Consider the following 22,924-nt stretch of genomic DNA (forward strand, 5'->3'; position numbering starts at 1 on the left):
CAACCTTGGTAATGTTACAGACAGAATAAAGACCTTATAGTTTTGACCTCCATGGTCTCTCTCCTATAATCTAAACCATCCATGTTCAGAGGACCAGCTCTTGAAGACTTTCGCTTCCTGGGATCATAACTAATACAGGGTGAATTTGGGTGGAGATTTTCCACCCCTCATACAGGAGCAGGTGATCCCTTGTTCAGTGCTCTTTTCCTCATCATTTCCTTGGCCCCAGCCAAACCCATTCTGTGATCTTGTATTTTGATGGTAACTCTTTTTGGCTTTTCTCCCCTCAAATTTCCACAGATCCCACACCCTAGTTTTCGGTGGAGGCAATGAATCTGCAGTTGGTGCAATCAACCTTAGCTTGCTATCATCAATAACTTCATCCACTAACCCATACTCCATTGTTACTTATCAAGAAAAAAAAAAAAAAAAGCATACTCCATTGCCTCACAAGGGTTCATGAAGCTGTCACGGTCTGTGTCCATTTCAATCTGCAAGCATGTGAAAATTTTAACTAATACAATGAGAAGTTCAAACGAAACCACTATATCAAGAATGGATAGAACAAGTAAAGCAGGATAAAAGTAACAAGTAGTAGCAGTTAAGCTTGGTTCAATGATCCATAACAATGGTGGGATTGATAGGAGAAACTATTTAGGCTGAAAGAAAAAAATTATAAAATAGCTGATGCCAAAAAATGTTGTATAGAGCTGTACTTTGGAAAGTCGATAAATCCAGAAAAAGGGTGTGGCAGAAATGCAAATGTGGAGATAGATGAGTGGGATAACTAGAAAAAATAGAATCAGAAATGAATTTATTCTTACATAGGAATAGCTCAAATAGGTGTTAAAATGAGAGAAATGACCTATTACAAGCTGAAGGGTCTAGAGGAGCTAGGGGAAGACCAAAGACACGGGTTGACATTATGCAGATGATACATTAGTGTTTAGGGATGGAAATGGTCTTTCCAAGTAGCATTTCACATATCTTCCAGTCCAATATCTACAATAAAACCAACCCTAAGGAAATTGATTATCACACTGAAAAAGATGAAGCGCCTCAAGCACAATCAAGTCTATAATTTCCAAACCTCAAGGTCATTTTTCAGTAAAAAATTTCATGAAGGCCGTTCATATAAGCATAAGCATAGGCATAGCACAGTGCATCTCAATCAACTTGTGCATGCTGTCACTGATATCAGCTATTCTCCTCAGTAGTATTCTAAATGTTGTCACTAATTACAAGGTGTAGTTTTGATGTGTTAATCCCTTAAACATTATCATCAGTGTATGATGTTAATCTCTTGTCAATAAATTTATTTTTCAATTTCTTTGAGAAGCCAGCAATGTCCTATATCTTCGCCTTTTACTTCTCTTCCTCTCCGTTGGTTTAATACTGCAAAACTATTAGCTATGGTGCTAATACTAATCATACATCTCAACATGTTTTTACAGTAATATTACTTTTCTAAGAAAAATTATGTTTTGTCATTTGGAAACCAAGAAGCAATGGCTGGCAAGACTAGAAATCATAGAATTGTAAATAAATTTATCCAATGGAAATCCAGGAGCAGCTTCATTGGGTAGCTGGGTGAGGAAAAACAGAAAGACATGAAAGCTAAGGGAATGCAAAAAGGGCATGAATTGAAAAAGGAAAGTGAGAAAAGATCTTAAGATTAATATTTAACAGAGGATGCGGGCCTTGATAAAGTTGAGTTGCAAAACAGGATTTCTGTAACTGATCCTATATAGTTTGGATATTGTTGAGTTGAGTTGCTAATGTCCCTAGTAGGTGTAGATCCATCATATATTTCTTCCAATTAGTACTTCACAATGGAGTAAAATGGTCCATTGCAGGATTTATTAAGAAGTAGTACATCAAGATGTGTATCCTTCAAAACGGTTCAGTTACAGAGAATCTCTTTTCTAAGTAGTTTGGAGAAAATATTTGAAGTACCTTTTGAGAAACCATCCCCTAGGATTTATTTCTTTACAGCAGCTGCTATCTATAGAAATTCTCTTTTCTATTCAGTATCTGTGTCAAGTTTGTATCGTTCTGAATATTTGACAACAAATGCCAGTGAAACAACAAGCAGAAACTAATTACTCGCTTTTCTTCCAGAGGTTCCAAATGGTTGATGGGTCATCACTCTTGCGTTTGGCATGCAAAACCTCTTCCCCTTAGTACAAGAAGCAAGAAGAGATGCACCCATAGATGCTGCAAGACCAAGGAAAACAGTAGAGACATCTGCTTTGCACAGCTTCATTGCATCATATATTCCCATTCCTAAATTCAGCAATAAATTAAGGAATAAAAAAGTAATATCATTGTCAATAAAAGAACAACCAAGTTGACAGAATGCGGCAGTGAGAAGTTCATAACGGGCTATGCTTTTGACGATGTGGCATGGGCATAACCCAAATGGACCTTTTCAAAAAAAGATTAATTATAGAAGTACCAAATTGTGCATTGTAAAATTTAAGCTAGGCTGTAAATGGCAGGAATTAATTCTGACTCCAAACTTCTGACCAATAGAAGTACAAAATTAATGGATAGAATATAGGAAAAAGTACGGACAGGCCGAATCCCACTGCAGACCTATAAACACTCAAAATGTCAAAAACCCTCACTCTATACACGAAGAGAGTGCAAATCATTTTACTCTATATGTATCCCATCAATTTGTTTCTCTAAATATCAATTATAATAGGAAATTGAAAAAAAAAAAAAAACAAACAGTTGTATTTAAAAAGTCTGCTCTATTCTATTATGGCGCTGCTTCTTCCTTGAGTTAGTTGATCCAGACGACAGTTACCTCATCTATGAATTCATCCAGTTGGTATTTGGATTTGCAGTTTTTCACTCATAACTTGGGTGGACCAAATTTGATAGCATTTATGTTGTTTATTTTCCTCTCCAAATTAAAATGGTTTGACTGACGTAGGTAGTTGGTATAGGTTGATTACATGGTAGAGAAATTGCATAGTGGTTATTTTGCAAGTAATAGGGGATTCCTTTCTGTTAAGAATAATTGATGAATTGCCTTGGGAAAAGATTGTGGGAGAAAATCAAGAAATTGAAAATCAGTTGTTTATTTCTTTAGGATCTTGTCCTGAAATAACATAATTATACTTTTTACTATAATTTTTCATTGTCATTTATTCCTTTAATACCACCAATTTTTTAAGCTTCTTCTGTATTGAAGGAATACAAAACAGTTTTACCAATTTGTTCAAATGGGATATGTCTGCAAATAGGGTTACTTGAGAGCAGTTTAAACAGCTACAGTTCAAAACTAAGAGCCCGTTCGGTTCACAGTTGGAATTGGAACTGGAATGGTCTATTTCCCATAGTATGATTGGTTTAGACAAGAATCTGAATAGGAATTGGAATTAACTGGAATTGAATTTCATTCCCAAGAGAGGAAGAATGCCATTTCACTTTCACCAGGAATGGGAAAATGGGAGTGATCATTTGAAAAAATGATAAATTGCTGAAACTTCACCTGAAGTTTTTGAATATTACTAAAACCTCTTCTGAAGTTTGATATTGTAATCCCCTGAACTTTTTGACACAGTGGCAAGTAAACCCTCTTTGTTAAAATCCTCAGATAAGAGGCACAAAAGGTCCAAAATACCCATACAATTACTATTGATACTAATTTCTGTATAAAAAACAAAACAAACTTTACGGACAACAAAATAAATAGAGTTTAAAGTTGTAGTTTTAACTTTGAGGGATTGATATGAAAGGCAAATTTGAGCACTTGAAGCATTGATTGATATGAACAGAAAATTTTGGTAAAAAGTAACTTCATGGGTATTTTAGTCATCTTAATACCAGGGGAGGTGATTGCAATTACCAAACATAAGGGGAGGTTTCAACAAGAATCAAACTTCAGGGGAGGTTTCAGCATTTTACACTTGAAAAAGTAAGTGTTTGAATAAATGTTTATTTCTAATAAGCATCATAAGTATTTGGTGAAAAGCATTTATTTCAAACAAGGGTAATCTAAGTATTTTCAAAATAACATGGGGGCCAAGACAGGCCAGGAAGGAAATAAGCACTAATTGAATAAGCACTTAAAAATAAACCCAATTTATTTGGCTTCTCAAATAAGCGCTTATTCTCAGAATAACTACTTATTCTCAAATAAGCACATCAATAAGTGCTCATTGATGTGGTCCAGCAGGGCCTCACAACCCAAAATAAGTGCTTATTCGAATAAGCACTCCCAAAATTGGCCCAAGTCTCTTTGCATGTGAGCACGGAAATTCACAAAGGCACATCATTCAAAATGGCTAAGATTGAATGGTAACAAATTCCCCCACAAAGCACAACTGTACATGGTATCAAATCAACTGGTGCAATTCTGTAAATGGCAATTTTTTCACCTCTTATCTACAATGAAATTATAAAGTTGTAAAAGTTTTCACGTTGATGAAGAAAAAATCTGAAGACCCATTTTCTGCTCATTCCAAGTTCATTTTCTCTATGACATGCAGCTCTCAAGCTTCTTACAGCTTGTTTCACTTTCCCGATAAGCAGTGTAAGAAGGATCTCAAGAATTGCTCATCTTCAGCTTATTTCTGCTGCAAGCAACCACCCAAGACATTTCACATGGACTTGATGGAACATATGCTGCCATCCTGCTTAAGAAATTTTGGCTGAATCTTGGTTGGCAATGCTAAGGTTACCTATATTCCAATTAACTGGAGAGAACAAATCAATGGGATCAACTGCCATTGTCATGGGTTTGGCAGGTTTAATTGTTTCTCCCTCTATTAAATGTCACATCCACACCATCTGTATGAAACCCCACTTAAATGGAAAGGTGAAGAGCAGCAAGTGGGTAAAGAGAACTATATACCCAATACTTATTTCCAAGCTGAAACTCACCAACTCATCCACTGTTTCACAAGGAAATATGATTCTACCATCAACCCAATGCAGAATTTTTGAGACTAGTTGTGAGAGAATAGTTTATCGTTATTACTACCTATCATTTTTCAGTTGTGCAATCATGAATAACCGGAGGCACCACTCCATTCCCATCATGTTGATGTTTCTCACCACATTCACTGCCCAATACATCAGAATTGGATGTGATTAGTGATTTCTGATGGAGGCCGTTTTTCAGATTTCTTGGGGAGACTGCCTCCTCTGTCAAAGTAGTGCTAGTGGAAACATCATTCCCCTGTAAGGAAGCAGCAGGCTCTCTCTTACTTAAGTCCTTGCTCAACAAAAAAACAGACAATACATCATTAGAAACTGCAGTACCTAAAACACTGTCATTATTTGTTGATTTTCCAAGGTCACCCTGCTCGCAGCAATCTTCTCTTCCTGCCATTCCATGCAAGGAAACATTAGCATCCATTGCGTTCAGTGTTGAACGCCCAGGATGTTGTCCCTCAGAAAGCATATTCAAAATTTTATTTCTCTTCCTTCTAGGAAAAGAAACAGCCCGACTGCCATTACAAACAAGCTTGAGTTTTCTCTTCTTTAACGCATCACTCAACAGAGAAGCAAGTGTTACATCATCTGTGTCCATTGTTACAGGATTCTCTTGAGACACTCCATCTTCAGTTCCTGAAACCTTGGAACTATCCTGCAGAGCAGAATCAATTGCTGTTGGCTTCTCCAAAGAAACATCAGTAGCATCAAATGCCAACTGCTCTCGAGGTAAAGAAAGATCTTGGGCTTTTCCTGCAAGTTCAATATGTTTATTCCTCTTTCGACATGAACTGAGCACCTTTCTCTTCTTGTGTGGGACTGTATCCCCATTGACATTAGCAAGGGTCTCATCATTGCTTACCCTTAAATCCCCTGAATGCACTGGGTCTAATAGAAGTTCTTCATTCTTCTCTGCTGCTTCAATACTTTTCTCCCTCTTTGAAGACAACTTAGATTTCCTACTATTCTTCAGCACTCTATTATCACCGGTAGAGTTCTGAACATTATCACCGTTGGTAATAGTACATTTCTTCCTCTTCGGACATGGCTTAGGCATCACTTTCTTCTTTAATGCATCATGCAACAGAGAAGTAAGTGATGCATCATCTACATCCATTTTTTCAAGATTCCCTTGAGAACACAATCCATTTTCAGTCCCTGAAACCTTGGAACCGTCCTGAGCAACATCTGCTGCTGGCTTCTCCAAAGCAGCAGCAATGGCATCAAATGTTGACTGTTCTTGAGGCAAAGAAAGATCTTGGGCTTTTCCTGCAAGTTCAATATGTTTATTCCTCTTTCGACATGAATTGAGCACCTTCCTCTTCTTGTTTGGGATTGTCTCCCCATTGACATTATCAAGGGTCTCACCATTGTTTACCCTTAAATCTGCTGAATTCTCTGTGTCTAATGGAAGTTCTTGATGCTTCGCCGCTGAATCAATACTTTTTTCCCTCTTTGAAGACAACTTAGATTTCCTACTCTTCCTCAACACCCTATTATCCCCACTGGAGTTCTGAACATTATTACCAATGATAATGGTACATTTCTTCCTCTCTGGACATGGATTAGGCACCTTCTTTGAAGCTCTACTTTCCTTACCAAGGGTCTCAACAATACTAACATCAGTCGTCATCCTTGAAACTGGTGAATGATTAGGAGATAATGGAATATCTTGGTCTTTTGACGGTCCAGTAGATTTGCTGCCTTCCAAAAATACTAGAGGCATCTTCTCTTTATTTGAAATGGCATAATTCCCACCAGAAGGGTCAACATCATCACCATTAGTTATCCTTAACAATGATGAATTATTAGGAGACAATAAAAGTAACTGGTGATCCTCAACTGGTTGAACATGTTTATTTCTTTTTGGGCGTGGATTTTTCTTCTTTAAAGTGGCATTATCCCCTTTAGAGGACTGAACATTACCATCCATTATCCTCAAAAACTCTGGATCATTAGGAGATGATAGACCTTGGTTTTCTTCTGCTGGTTTGGTACACTTACTTACCTTTGCATGGCGCTTAGGCACCTTTTCCTGCTTCTTTGAAATTGTATCATCCCTCATGGAGGCCTCAACATCATTAACATTAGCTAACCTCAAAACCTCCTCAGTGAAAACTTGAGCTTTGGTTCTGGACTTCCTAGAGTTAATCTTCTTTCCAGCATCACTGCAGTATCAGAAAATAGAAAAACATCACATGCTTATAAAAGGCAACCACGGGCTTATCTCCACCTGGAACTAAAAAAGTTAAATTTCCTCATGACATGATACCTAGGAAATGGAATGATCACAAATAACTAAGATTCAATTTTTTTTGGTATTCAATATTTAAAAATAAAAGGGCAGCCCAGTGAACGAGGCTCCCACAAATGCAGGGCCTGGGACTCTGGGGAGGAACAGATGCATGCAGCCTTACACCTGCACACACAGAGAGATTGTTTCCAAGATTTGAACCCTGGTCACCCAGGCCACAAAGAATTAACCCAACCATTGCACCAAGGCCCACCCATCATTCAAGATTTAAAAATGACTATTAATAATGAAACAGACAGTCAAGAAGGAACCAAAAGAAAATACTACTTACCAAGTAGTTGTATCTTTCTTCTTAGGTTTCAGCTTCTCTCTGCAGAAACCCGAAAGTCAGGACACACCCAATATGATAGAATGTCTTATAAAAAACCCAAATACAAGTACTTCAAGTAGCATACCTTAAATTCTTCTTTTCTTTCTGAGTGTTATTTCCATTCATAGTTTTGGATTTAGAATCCATTCCCTGTAATGGAAGAAAGTCATGAGGACCAAGTGCAGGTCGCTCAGCTTCCCTGTCTACAAAGTTGGATATAAGAGCAGCTTTCTGTATCATGCGAGCTGCTTGGGCTAGAGGCACCTCATGTGGATACAAAGCCTTCCATCTCCTGGGAACCCAGAGAGATCAATTAGCAATTATAACATAAAAAATAAGGTTAAATATAGAACTGAGCATTAGATACAAATTTTGAAGCCATGAAACATGATTATGATATTCTGTAAATCAACCCCCCTCCCCCGCCTTCACACATTCTCTCCTCTCACATCAACAAGGTCATTGTAGAGTCCATTCTAGAAGAGATATTCAGAGCTCAACCCCGCCTCCCCTGGGTGCAGTCAAACTGAATTTAAATGACTACTCTCTAGGGTACCCAACAGCCTAGGATAATGGGGGATTGTAGATGCATCTAAAGATTCATCATAAGAGAATATTTACATAGACACGGTGTCCAATTGGATGTGGGATATCTATCACATACAAGATTTTGACACTGCTTCAATGAGTGAGATTGGTGCCTTCACCGGATGGCTAGAAATGGTTAGAGACTCCAAGGTAGTGATTGGGTGGATGAGAGAGGATGGCACAAAGCTGCTCTAACATCAAATCCTGGGAAGCCAAGTCTTTGGTAGCCAAGTGAACTCATTCATTAGCCAGTCAAAAAGATTTACTAATTCCCTAGCTAAGAGCCCTGCGATATCTGAAATGGACGGAGGTAACTCTTTTGGGGACCACTACTCCAAACTAGTTGATAACAAATTCAAAGTATCGATATGAGACGCTCGATACAGGACGCATTGTATCGTATCTTTTGGTCCCGATACACCTGTTTACAGGTTTTTGGGAACCCTTTTTTTTAAATAATATATGTAAAAAAATGTTTAAAACTGAAACTTGAAAAAAAAAAACTAAACAAAATAAAAGTACCAATACACAAAGGTGTATTGATAGTTGACAAAACCAACCAAGGAAACTGAAGGGCCAAGGCCCTAAGAAACCAAGAAAAGGCCCTTAAAAATGATATGATCTTCTCCTTAAATAAGAAGAAACACACTGGTTGGAAAAAGGACACAATGAAGTGGCTAAAGTGAGAAGACATAAATGCTAGAGATTAGGTCCATATCCAGTCCACCCTTCCCAATACCCAAAATAGCCAGGACCAACACTGAGTAATGGATCTATGAAAATCCAAGATTCTGGTGGAAATCTGGAATGACATCATCAGCAATAAAGATAGTGTGTACTAAATAATGAAGCCTCTCTCACAACAGATGGCTTAGATAGAGAAACAATGAAGCCTTATCAGAGTTTTGGTTTAGCATTGCCTTAAGCTTAAGGATTTAGATTGGTGAGTTCTCTGGGATCCCAATGGCTGGAGGTGGATGGAGAGTACCAGGTAGTAGTGGTTGGGTGGAAGAAAGGCAGGGAAGGAAATTCATGGCTGATGCAATATCAAATCCTATGAAAGCCAGGTCTTTGGTGGATGAAGTGAACATTTTTAATGGGAAATGGTAACTTTCATTAAAAATAATGGATAAAGATTACAACTTCCACCATCCAAGGGTTGGATGGAGAACCCTTTAACAAAAACCGTCTCATAAACAGGCCCAAAACAACTCCTGCCTATTGACTCTTTGCTTCGCTTAAGCATCAACCATACCATTTTCTGATCTTCTTGCCCAATTAAACCTCACTCCAATCTCATTCAGGTGGTCAAGAAATCTGCTAATTCCGTAGCAGACAGTCTTGTGAGATCTGGAGCAGACAGATCAGAACTTTTTCAGGGTTATGCTGCTCCATAGTAATTATGAGTTGTGATGATTGTTGTTGGTAGGTGAGGGATGCTCTCTAGTGTGTTTTTTTTCCTCTGTGGTTCTGCAATTTTCCTTTTCAATTTTAGTTATTGACAAAAAACAAATTCATAAAGGAAAGAGAGAAAAATCAATACCTTCTACACTGATTATCAGTACGTGGAGGCACAGATGCTGCAACCTTAGACCAGCAATATCCATGCTGCAAAATGGCTGCTTTCAACCTGGAATCCTCTTCCTCGGTCCAAGGTCCAAGATTCAAAGATGGATCCAGAGAATTGACCCATCTGCACCACAAACCTCTCAGGATCAAATTGACCAACTTAACTAAATTCAGAGTTATTCAACCATACCTTTCTCTACATTGAACTTGAGTTCGACCAGGTACAAATTGAGCTATTTTCATCCATGTTTTGGGTCCAAAAAGCATCACAGCAACTTTCAATCGTTTGTCCTCATCTGCAGTCCATCTCCCCACCCTTTGCCTAGCAGGGTGAAGGGTTTTCCTCCATCTGTATTTAGCAAGATCAAAAGTCATATGGATAAGCTTGAAAGTAAGAAAGGAAAATGAAAGACCTCAATATTAAAGATGCGCTCCTTTAATAGCAAATTATCTACCCATATCTGATAATCTAAAGAATAATCATGTATCATGCCGATATATGTAAACATCCGTATCAAGGTAATAATTCAATAATTCTCAAAGTTGCCAAATATATCCAGAATTATCAGTACAAGATACAATACATACTCAAAACAGGACTCATAAAAGTAATGCTCAGAACAATGAAAAGAATGTCAGGAATCAAAAGACATAACACATATCAAGTTTCTGGAGTAAATCCAAAATTAGTTGTCTTTGGCCTAACTTGTCACCCACTAAACAGGTCAGCCGGTTTGATGGTCCATTCATCTGGGTCAACAGGTATTTGACTTAAAAGTTTTTTACTGCCAAACAGGTTAGAGGTTGGACCAACCTACTATTGCGACCAGGTGAAGGCCTGAAGGGTTGAACAGTCTGACTGCCCAATAACGTTTTAAAGGGAATGAGAGATATATACATGGGAGCACACCTCATACGGAAAGAAAGGAAGGGAAGGGAAGGGAAGGGAAGGGAAGTTTGTGCTGGGGAATCCTTTCACAGTGTTATGCATCCTCATTTTTTTTGAAAAGAGGTAATTCTCATTTCAAAGCATAAAAGAGAGGGGGACATCTTTCACCAAAAAAGAAACTAGAAAAACAAAACTCCTTCCTAAACAGGTAAAATATAATCTTACTTTTACCGTTTTCTTTTGCCCAAGTCATTAAATAACTGGAATATCCATGAAATTGTTACTAACCTATTAGAACATTGAGTGCCTGTCCGTCCTTCCAAATTAGAAGCTATTAGCTGCCAATCATCCTCACCAAAAGTTTCCACAGCTGCACGAAGTTGAGCATCATCATCTTCTGTCCAGTCACGTTTCATAATGTGAGCATTAAGGCTCCTTTGGTAACGAGCCAAGCACTGAAATGGAGTTCTGCCTGTTCCCAATTCCCTTGCAATGTCAATCCAGTTATAAAGTCCGCTTTGCTGGACAATAAATAGAAGCTTCTTATCCTCATTATTGGACCATGGGTTGTGATTGATTAAAGGATCTTCAAAGTTCAACCACCTGTTTGGAATTTAATAAATTAGCTAAAATACACATAAAGTAAAAGTAAATATAAGGTAATGTTGTTCCAAGAAAAAATGTCATTGTTAACACACTAAATATGAAATCATGTCAAAAATTGCTAAATCTTTTGCGCAAAATAAACTAATTACAAACCAAAAATTTCAGAGAAAATATGCATGGGATAGAGAACAAATAGACCTACAATCACCACAAGAGACATTCACCAATTTTTTTAAGACAGGAGAACTGTGCTTTTTTTTTTTTGATAAGAACTGTCCAGTTAATAACTGTAGTGGCAATATCTCATGTTTTCTGGTAAATAAAAGCTTCGAACCAAATTTCAGGGGACACTTTACCTATCTTTGATAATATATACATCCATCCAGATGTAGTGGCTAGAGTAGTTAGCTTCAATCGTATTATTAATCTACAAAATATTAGAATATGATGAAACTTCAGAAGAGTAAAGAGTGCATAAACAAAGGTAGTTTTCAGTGAAGGAAATGGTAACTACCTTGCTTCACATTCTGCACCTGAATGCCCCATGACATACATGGAAGCTAACCGTTCCCAATCAACATTAGGTAGAAATGATCTAATTTTCTCTGAGGTGATTTCAAGATCAGTGATTGATGCAATACTTTCATCAAAGGCATTTGAATCTCCAGATCCTTCCAAATCACTGTCAAGGAAAAATGCATCAGACAACATAATGGCATATGCTAAGAGTAAAATATCAAGACATCACATGTCCACAATAGAATATACCCATAGAGCTCCATAGATTTTTGCAGCAACATTTCTTGAAATTGTTGTTTTATTCCCTTTCTGATGTTTTCCTTCTCCACATTAGTCCAAGGTTGACGATTCAAAGAGTGTGGAAGCATTGACAAAACCACCTTATATTGGGCAACATGAGAATTCTCAACTGGACCAAGAGATAAGGCAGAAACTTTTTTATCATTTACCTGTGGGCACCAAAAATACCTTATCAGTATTGTACCATGACATGAAGCAATCTACTACATACAAATTAAGATTACATAAAGGTCAGTAAAACAGACAACCAAAGTAGCTGCTTCTGCCATACACGAGCAAGTTTAGTACTACTTAAGTGTGTAATACAGACAATGATAGACATAATAGGGAACAAAGGAGAGATCTCCGCTTAATATTTGTTGACTTAGAAAAAGCATATGACAGTGAAAAGGTAGCAAACCTAAAGGAGCTAATAAAAGGATTTGAAAGTGTCTCTAATTTGAGAATAAATCTGGAAAAGAGCTGCATAGCAGGTATAAATTTGGAGGTAGGGGAGGTCGAGGCTATTGCGGAGTGTCTTGAGTGTTCCACCTCTGTTTGGCCTATGTCATATTTAGGGCTTCCTTTAGGGGAAAATCCTAGGGAGAGTAGATTTTGGACCCCCAGTGTTAGAAAAGTTTGAAAAGAGATTAGTCTCATGGAAGAGGAACTATATCTCTTTAGGAGGGAGAAATACTCTAATAAGAGCTACCTTGGCTAACTTACCTACCTATTATTAGTCTATCTTTAGGATACCAGGTAGGGAAGCTAGGAAACTGGAGAAATTGATGAAAGACTTCTTATGGGAGCCAGGACAAGAAAATAAAAAAGGATCACTTGGTTAATTGGGAAATTGTGTGCAGAAGTAAAGAAGAGGGGGGTTTGGGAATTGGGAGGGTAACTAGAAAGAATCAAGCTCTGTTAGGGAAATGGTTGTAGAGATGGCCTTTGGAAAGAGAGAGATTGTGGCATGAGGTGGAGAGAAGCATTCATGGGAGGTCAGAGAATGGATGGGATGTTGGTGTATCGAGGCAAGCTAACCTAGCAGCACCTTGGAAGGCTATTCACAACACCCTTCCTCAATTCCTAAATTTTATCAGGTATGAAGTTTGTTCTGGCAACTCTATCCTTTTTTGGGAGGATATTTGGGTAGGAGACTCACCGTTAAAGGATTTGTTCCCTTCGCTTTTTTCTATTTCTTTGTACAAAAAAGAGGTGGTCTCAAAATTTGTCTCACCTTTGGGAACACCCTTAGATCCTACTTGGGATTTTGGGTTTCGTAGAGGACTTAGGGATGCTGAAATTGAGTCTCTTTCTATTTTGCTTGGTTGTCTTAATCAGGTTTGTTTGGATCCCTCCAAGCCAGATAAGAGGGTTTAGACTCCTAGACCCAATGGAACCTTCACTTGTGCTTCTTTCTTCAAGTCCATCTCTCAAATTTCTACTCACCAACCCTTTCCGTCAAAAGAAATTTGGTGTAGGCCAGTTCCCCCAAAAATTATGGCCCTTTGTTGGGAAGTTTTCCATGGGAAAGTAAACACTTTAGACAACCTACAAAAGAGAAGACCTTTTCTCTGTATTTCTCCTAATTGGTGTATCCTCTGTAGAGCTCACGGTGAGGATTGTTACCATCTATTAGTATCTTGTCCCTTTTCTGCAGACCTTTGGGCTTGGCTACTTTCGTTGTTTGGGGGTAGTTGGAGTCTACCAGCAGAAGTTCACATGCTCTTCAACCATTCTACTTTTTATTGGCCTACAAAAACAGGGAGAATTATGTGGAGATGTGCTCGTGCTGCCTTGACTTGGACTCTTTGAGAAGAAAGGAATCTCAGAATTTTTCAAGATAAGGTTAGGAACAACCAAGATTTGAAAGACTGTGTGTTAAACAGGGCAATACATTGGCTGAAGACCTTGGAAATCTTTCATCAATTCTTCTTTAATGACATTTGGAGAAATTGGTCAACAGTAGCAAGGTGTTCATCTCTAAAGGACAAATCAATTACAAGCTGGTCTCCTCCACCCGAAGGCTCAACAAAGTTGAACTTTGATGGAAGCAGTATGGATAATCCAGGATTATCCGGAGTGGGGGTGCTTTGAGAAATGAGAGGGGAGAGATTTTGTTGCTCTACTCAAGTCCCTTGGGAATTGGGAATTCCATCAGGGCAGAACTTTTAGCTGTTGTACAAGGGGTCCAATTTGCAAACCAGTTGGGGGTACAACACCTAATAATCGAGGGGGATTCCAAAGTGGTGGTGGGTTGGTTGAAAAATTCTGAAGAGGCTATGTGGCGATACAAGAATGAAATGAAGAAATTTAGATGGTTGACCAGGAATATGTTGGTCACTGTACAGTGGGTGGGGATATCAGCAAATACCTTGTAAAATGTGTTAGCTAAACAAGGGGTAAATAGGAAAGAATTATTTTGGGCTCAGTTGTGATTCTTGTTTTTCTTTCCTAGTTTACTTGTAAGTTTCAAGGAGGGGCTGCAACTCGGGCCTCTCGTTGGGATGATGTATGAACTCACTCTAATTTGCTTCTGAATCAATAAACGTATTATTATTCATCAAAAGCATCTGACAGGATCCCCAGGGAAGCCATCTGGTGGGTTTTAAGAAAGAAGGGAACTTCCAAGTAGTTACATTGACATCTTTAGGGATATGTATTAAGGAACATCAAGTTTGAGAACTCAGGAAAAGATGAGAGAAATTCTAATTGCAATGGGTTCACAACAAGATCAGTATCTAATGTCTTGGTACATTAGTTACGGATGAAGTAACTAAATATTTATAGGAGAGGCCCCATGGTGTGTGTTGTTTTATCAATGATATGGTATTGATTGATAAAGACTAAAAATGAGCTGAATGCAAAACTAGAAGAATGGGAAGATGCTTTAGAATCAAACTATCTTAGCACAAGTCAAACTAATGCAGAATATATAATAATGGTGGTGCAATTAAGATTGATGATCAAAAGCTGCCCTAAATTAGCCACTTCCAGTACCTTATCAATCATCCATAATAAGGGAGAAATTGTTAAAAAAAAAAAAAAAAGGATGTTGCCCATAAAATCAGAGCAGGGTGGTTAAAGTGCAGAGGTGTATATTCAGTATTGCATAATCAACATATACCAATAAGACCGAAAGGGGTGAAGGTAGAGGTGTCGAAGCGAGATGCTGCCTTAAGATGTTGGTGAAGAGGGTGTGGGTTGTTTGTTAAAAGGATGTGAGGAATACTTAAGAACTGAAGTGACAGTTGGAAGGATAGGAGTTGACTTGGGTTGGAGAAGAAAAATAGCCATCAGGTAAGGAACCGTATGTGATTTGGAGGTGGTGAAGAAAGTCCTAGTTTCAAGTAAATCCCATATAGTCCATGTTACTAAAATTTTTTCAAGATAAAAAAAAAAAAGGTCTGGTTGGGGCTGGTCCTACAAGCAAAGACAGAAGAGGTTATAGTAAAAAGGGAACAAAGGTCAAAGGTCTCAATAAGAAGGCTACTGAGGGACAGGGTCTTGTGGCTCAAGCTTCAGCTGGGCAAAGAAACAGTCGCCAATTGCACTTGAGGAGAATCTAGAGATTGTCGTTAGGCCAAAGGAAAAGGAAAAGGGAGTGGAAGCAACGTAGAAAGGAGAAATGTTGAGGTTCTCTCAAGTAATGAGAAGGGAGGAAATGTGGAGATTGAGAAATTAGTTGATAGGACTGTCAGGGCTGGCAAGAGCTGAGGTTTGTTTTATGAGGCAAAGAGGCGTTTGCTAGAAGAGCTTTTGAAGCTTTCGAGAGGAGCAAGAAGGAAGAAAGGCTGAAGAAGCACATAATAGGGGAAGGAGAAGAAGCGTGAAATGAGGAAGGAGATGCGCAGGAGTGTTTGAAGGAGAAAATTAATGTTGCTACCTAGTGCCCAAGAAAAAGGAGGTTAAAACCCCAAGGGATTTCAAGCCAATTAGTTTGGTGGATAGTCTATAAAATAATAGCAAAAGTTTTATCAGGCAAACTAAAAAAGATTTTCCCATAGTAATCTCACAATTTGAGGGTGCCTTTGTCGAAGGTAGACAAAATGTTGATCAGATTTTAGCGCCAAATGAGTATGTAACAAAGAAGAAAAAGTGAGGGAAAGATTTTATTTGTAAATTGGACTTAGAGAAGGCTTATGATTTGGTGGTTTGGTCGTTCCTTCCTAAATTTATGGAGAAGTTGGGGTTGGGGAAAGGTGGAGATTGTGGGTTAAGGGGTGGAGGATAACTTTGCCATCTTGGCCAACCTTCCCATCTACTTCTTGTCTAACCTTCTATATCCTTGTTAAAATAGCAAGGCAGCTAGAAAAGTTAACAAGGGATTTCTTATGGGAAACGAGGGCTGGAAAGAAAGACCACTTGGTGAAATGGGAGCAAATTAGTAGACCTAAAGAGAAGGGTGGGCTTGGGTTAGGAAATTTAGTCCAAAAGAATTTAGCTCTCCTAGCTAAGTAGCTGTGGAGGTGTCTTTTAGAATGAAATAGCCCCCAATGCAACTTCATCCTCTCCATGGAAACAAATTATGAGGTATATCCTTTTTTTTAACCTTATTTGGTATGATGTAGGGAATGGACTAAAAGCCTTGTTCTAGGAAGACCTTCAGATAGGTAAACAAGCACTAAAGATCCAATTTTATGTGTTTTATGCACTTTTCAATTTTTGAAGTGTATTTGCTTATGAACTTCTCTACCTTGGGATTAAATTGGAAATTTTGATTCACAGGGGGTCTTAGGGAAATGGAGTGTGAATCTCTCATTCTTCTATTGGCCAAAATTGACTCAGTCTTCCTCCTAAAATTCAGGCCCTATGTTGGGATTAAATTGGCCAAAATCTACCTTGGGATTAAATTGGAAATTTCTTTCCAAGTGAAAGAAATTTGGAGTAAGACAAATCCCTCCTAAAATTCAGGCCTTAAAATTCAGTCTTCTATTGGCCAAAATCTACCTTGGGATTAAATTGGAAATTTCTTTCCAAGTGAAAGAAATTTGAAATAAGACAAATCCCTCCTAAAATTCAGGCCCTATGTTGACAAATCTTCCTTGGAAAGATTAACACCTATGACATGCAGAAAAAGGCCAAATAAGTGCCTTTCCTCTCACTTATGCATCCTCTGTAAAAACAATGGTGAAACTAGAAAAGGAAAGAATTAGGAATAAGCACAATAGAGAGAACTTATGAGTAATTCCAACTAATGTCAAGATGAACAAAAGGGCTCGGGGAGTGACTTTGTGTGAGTAGAGCAAGATGGCTTTTTTTTTCATGAGCATAGGTAACAAATGACAGAACCAGTGAGAAAGGAGTGACTTGGTGTGAGAAGAAGGTTCTTAAAGAGCCCAGGGAAGACAAAAGAAAACATGGTCCAAAATAGTAAGAAATGATTTAAGGACTCATGATTTGACAAAAAAGCATATCTCTTTAATCTTGATGGAGCACAATGGCAGGACAGAATTTGCATAGCCAACCACAAATAGATGGAATTAAAGCTGCGTAGAGTTGAAGCTTCGGTCAGTAGCGTGTAGGAAGTTTGTTTTCTTTTCTTCCTTTTTCCATAAGGTGAAGCCTCTTCACATGTGATCTCCATGCTATGTTCATGCACTCTGATTTTTCTTTTAATGAATTCTATTTACTATCAAAAACAATTCACGTAATACTTGCATACATGCATGTCAGTGGACCAGGTCAACCCAACACACTGGATGCAATTCTAACCTATTAAAATGGTCTGACTTTGCATCATTTTATTGTTCGCATTTCTCCTCTCTTCTTAATAAGTCATCCATTGTCATTACACAGTACCTATGCAAAAAGAATCAATAAATCGCTGCCCACGCCATCACAAAACACCATTACACAGGCCATATCCATCCCCTTAAAGCCCTACCCAATCATCTTACCTGTTTGTATCGCCTTCAGTTTGATTCTTGCCCTCAGACTAATTCAGTCCAGGTTGTTCCCTTTAGTTTTCATCTCATTTACAGGTTCAGAATTTTGTTTGCTTGTGAAAATAAATCCCTTTAGGCCCCAAGAACCTGCTAAAAAGCTATTGGATTCAATAGTCTCTACCCTTCCACCACAGAAGAATGCATATCATGTACTCAATTAAATATAACCAAGGAACAGGAAACTTAAAGAGGGAAGTGGATTGTTTTAACTGAAGGCTCCAATGAAGCTGAAGCAAAAAAAAAGCTGTAGAAAACCCATTTGAAGTTTGAACATTACATGAGAGATTCTCTATAGAACAAATTAAACAGGAGTATACTTATCATAACAAACAACTAAAAGGAGTAATACCTTCAAATTTTGAGAACTCCTAGGCTTTGGAAGTGAAATTAACTGGACACGAGGATCTTTTTTTTGGGATAAAGCTCTCCCAGTTCTTTTCTTGCATGAAATCTGGAAGTCCTTAAGGATTCTGACGCGTTCCATCAATTTTTTGTTCTCCTCAATCCTTGCTTCAATCTGAATCAGCTTGCTCCTAATAAATTTCTGGCAGGACCTGTTCTTCTTAATGGTATCAATAAACATCTGTCCTGACTTCGGGAAGCTGGAATATTTCAGTGGTAATGGAGATAACTTACGAGCTTCAGGCTGATGCCACTCAAAGGAACAAGATGACTGATTTCCAGGACCCGTGCCACCAAAAGATTCCAAAGGCTGAGAGACATTATGTGTGCCGTCAGAATTAAGCATGCCACTGCCCAAGTCCTCACTATTGCATATGTCTACAGATAAATCATTGGGAGTTCCCCATTCCGATGAATGTAAATGGTCGTTCTTTTTATTCTTATGAGCATCTGCATTGAAACATGAGAAATATAGTTAATGGAAGATCTTCACATCTTTAGGTGATATGCAGAGAAACAGCCACTATGATACTCATTGCTTATTCTTCAAAAGGAAATTGTCATAGAAACAATTACTCGTGAGAGAGATAGAAAGACAGAAAAACATGAAGAATATATGTAGTCCTAAAAGATATATTAGGAGAGAGTTTTGACCTAATTGTCGATAAATAAGGCAAAAAATGAAAAAAAACTCTTTACCAAAAAGAATGAAGAATATATGACAAATTGAAAATTATCTTCTTTGAAAAAGGTAACTATTGTATTAATCAAAAGGGCAAAGGGAGGGGGTGTACATGAGGGGATGTACAAACAGAATAGACAGACAGACCTACTAAGAGACACCCCACTTAAGGGGGCAAAGTATTTGCAATATACAAAAAGGTTCTATCCACCCTAGATTTAGCCAAATGATCTGCAATTGAGTTCAGCTCCCATGGAATCCAACTAAATTCGCAAAAAAAGAGAAGAAACTTCAGAAATCTCATTGAGAAAGTGGCCCAGTCTCCAAGGGCCCTTATCTGGATTAGAGGCCCAGTTAATAGCATTCCTAGAATCTCCCTCAATGAGAACAGAGTTAAGCTGAAGCAATCTAGCAGTTCTCAGACCAATCGCTAATGCTCTGATTTCAGCTTCAGAAGCATCTACTACACCAGTGGGACCACTGCAAGTCCAGATTACTGAGCCCTTTCTGTTTAGAATCACTCCCCCAATGCCAGCCACTGGAATCTGGCCAGAATTGCTCTACGGCTGCCATCAAACTTCAGTAAATAATCTAACTTAGGCCTGGGAGTGAGGAGGTGCATTGGTTGTTTGCTAACAATGGACGACTCGAACCTTTCAAGATCAGCATATCTGAAACCTTTGAAATGATCAGAGGAAGGAATCCAGGAAAAGGTGCACACGAAACTTCTCTAATGGCTTCCGTCCTCGCAAACTTGTTATCAAAAATTCTCCTGCTTCATTCATCCCATATACACCACATAACAGAATGAGTTAAGGCTCTCCAAAAAAGTTTACCTCTAGACCCCAGATTGCAAGAAGGCCACTGATTAAAAAAAAATTGCAACCTTATTTGGAGGAACCCAATAGAAGATAGATCCAAACACCAAATCAAGTGGCTAGCTGATTCACCATCCTTCATGCACATAACACAGATATGAGGAGAAAGATAATGATATCCTAATCTTTTTCTTTGGATCAGATCACAAGTGTTAATGCGCTCCCAAACTGCCTCCTAGATAAAGAACGGAATTTTAAGAGGCCCCACATGAGGCCAAATTCTGTAGATCAAGAAGGTAGGAGGGGTTCCCGAAGTAAGGTGGATGAAAAAGGACTTAGAGGAAAAAATGCCATTGGGAGATAAAGACCAAATACATTTATCAGGGAGGTGATTAGAGAGCAAAACTTCACTCAAGGAGAGGAGAAGGGAGGAAACTTCTTGGGCTTCAAAATCAGTTAAAGCTCTACGAAAATTGAAATTATAGGACAAACCTTGATTATCTCTGATGAGAACATCAGAAACTAAGATTTCCTTGTCCAAAGCTAGACTGAAGAGGTTAGTTTAGGTGACAGAGAGAGGTTGGGGACCCCACCAAGTATCAGACCAAAATCTGATACAACTACCAGTTCCAATTCTGAATCTTAATAAGGGAGAGAAGAAAGGAAGGACTTGCATAATACCTTTCCAAGGGTTGGCGAAGAAAAAAATCTGTTTGTCACACTATTGCTGTCCCACCTGTTAATGTTCCTTCCATATTTACTTCTTATTACAGAAGCCCAAAGACTATCTTGTTCCAAGGGAAAGTGCCATAAATATTTCCCAAGAAGAGCAACATTTCTTTCCTCCAAATGACCAAGACTCAATCCTCCATCCTTCTTCGCTTTGCAAACTATCTCCCAGTTAACTAGGTGTTCCTTCCCCCCCCACCTCCCTCCCAAAGGAAGTCACGCTGCAATTTTTCTAGAAGATATCTCACTTTGACTTGCAATTTAAAGATGGAGAGGAAGTAGATTCGCAGGCTGGATAGGGAAGACTTGATAAGAGTAAGTCTGCCCACTTTTGAGATGTAATTTCTTTTCCAAGAATCCAAACTAGTGAATGTTGAAAATTATCTTGAGATCCTAGCAAGATGGCAAACTAGTGAATGTTTCCCATTTCTTTCTGGAGGAGTTGTTACAATCTTGGATCTTTTGCGCATATCAAAATAATGTTCAATGTGAGACATACGCAACTGACACATACCCCCCAAAACCATAGGCACTTAAGTGCTATGACTTATTAGGGAAGCTTTAGAGAGTTGAATTTTGTGAACTTTAAGAATTGTTTAAATGCTGAGTTTATTTCCTAAGACCCCATGTAGTATCAAGAGTTAGTTTTTTAGTGTGAATTGCAGTTTTAAAGCCTTTATGGTATTGTTCCTTGATCAAATGCATCACCTCTGCTAAATGAATAGCTTAAATTGATGAAAGGTGCATCACTAGAAATCTTGGTTATAGAAGCAAAGCTTGTTTTTTCCTGCAACACTATGAAAATCAGAATATCAGAGTTAAATATGTAGGCTAATGCAGCATTTCGTGTCATAATGCTAAAAATCATTACTTAGATACCATCTTGCTTTTATATGCATAAAATATATTACAATCAATCAAAGGTGGACATGGGCTTCCATTAATGGGCATCCCAACTGGTCTGGAGAGTTTTCTTCAGGCTCTTCAACCATATTTAAAATTTTTTTCATGTTTGAATTTCCATGTGCCATTACTTAATTTTCAAACCTCCACTCAGCAATATAAATTACAAAAGAACATAAAGCATCATTATCGTACAGCTGTAAGAATAAGCCCTAAGTCCTCCATAACCCATTGCTAAATTAAAATTTGTGTAGCCATATCCTTGCATATTGCAGTACAGATTGGTATGCAAAGTAATTGATATGAATGGTATAGTTAACCGTCCAACATATCTACATCATGGATTACATGAATTGAATATATCCGTTCCCCAAAAACCATAAATAAAGAAACAGAAAATAATCGAATGAAATTAAAAAACGCAAAACGAGTACTTAAGTTAGCTACCAAAACAGAAAATAATTAAAAATAACCAATTTTTTTCTTCACCCATATCATTTCAAATCGGCTTTCAGAATTTTCACAAGCCCTCTTCTTGTCGGTGTTTCCCTTGCATCACTATTCATATTTGTTTGGAATTGCAACTGTTCATCAACACAAAACGAAATAACAAGATTACTACCTCAGACTTACCGCTTTGGTATCTAGAAAACCGCATCTGGATCGCACGGAGGATTTCGAAATCATCTTCTTCGTCGTCAGAAGTGACTGGCGGAATGGAGCTCAGAGGCTTCATAAAGATAGGCGGATTATCGACCTGAGGAATCGAGAATCGTTCTCGAATGCTTCGAACCAATTCAATATCATCGACATCCTCGCTGTTGCCTTCGGCATCGGAGGCATCAGCAGCATCGGCGGAAGCAGCTTTAATATCGTTGAGGTCTGTGCCGGTTATCATACAAGCCCTCCTCAGGGCCTCCATGTCTTCATCGAGAGCGTCATCTTTGTCAGTGCCGGAGATTTCTTCTTCGTCGTCAATATCGCCTCTGGGAGAAGCCATGGATGGTTGAGTCTACGCTGGACCGCCTGAGTTCTCTCCTCTGTAGGAGTTTTGGGGAAGTTGCCACATTGTTTGCTTGTTAGGGTTTTCGGAGGGAAAAATAGAATCAGTTCCATTCTAGCGTAGAGCCTTGAATATAATAAGCGGTTAATCACGAGGGGACTGGTTGGGATATCCTGCCACTATGCCAAGAAAAGCATATCCCAACACCCTCCCCATCTGATCCGACACCGCACACCTCGCCATGAGACTGGGACCCTCCATGTCATGAGATGTGCGGAGACAGATAACGTTGGGAGGGTATTAGAACATATTTTGTTGGTAACTGATCCAGATTCCAGACTCCTAGGTAGTGGTCCAGTCGGTCTACCACAACGATTTCACATATGCTCCCAACAGTCCATTACAATCGCAC

At 38.5% G+C, this 22,924-nt stretch overlaps 1 protein-coding gene across 2 annotated transcripts; it reads right to left on the reverse strand.

Annotated features, from left to right (window-relative positions):
- Positions 1-4,288: 4,288 nt before the first annotated feature.
- Positions 4,289-22,633, reverse strand: MYB4R1 (myb domain protein 4r1). Of its 2 annotated transcripts, none has more exons than XM_088941954.1 (10): positions 22,143-22,633; positions 18,325-18,827; positions 11,998-12,197; positions 11,744-11,911; positions 10,912-11,226; positions 9,925-10,083; positions 9,709-9,858; positions 7,663-7,869; positions 7,539-7,577; positions 4,289-7,121 (listed from the first exon to the last, which is right to left on the reverse strand). In XM_088941954.1, exons 1-10 carry the CDS (start codon positions 22,507-22,509, stop codon positions 5,003-5,005), a joined length of 4,227 nt encoding a protein of 1,408 aa, XP_088798080.1. In that variant the 5' UTR covers positions 22,510-22,633; the 3' UTR covers positions 4,289-5,002. The 2 variants fall into 2 exon arrangements, with proteins under 2 accessions (XP_088798080.1, XP_088798081.1); XM_088941955.1 differs by lacking the exon at positions 22,143-22,633 and having other exon boundaries at positions 18,325-18,529; positions 18,612-18,750.
- Positions 22,634-22,924: the final 291 nt, after the last annotated feature.

The sequence above is a fragment of the Nelumbo lutea genome, chromosome 4 (assembly GCF_056320005.1).
Source record: "Nelumbo lutea isolate HS-2025 chromosome 4, American lotus-T2T, whole genome shotgun sequence".
NCBI lineage: Eukaryota > Viridiplantae > Streptophyta > Magnoliopsida > Proteales > Nelumbonaceae > Nelumbo > Nelumbo lutea.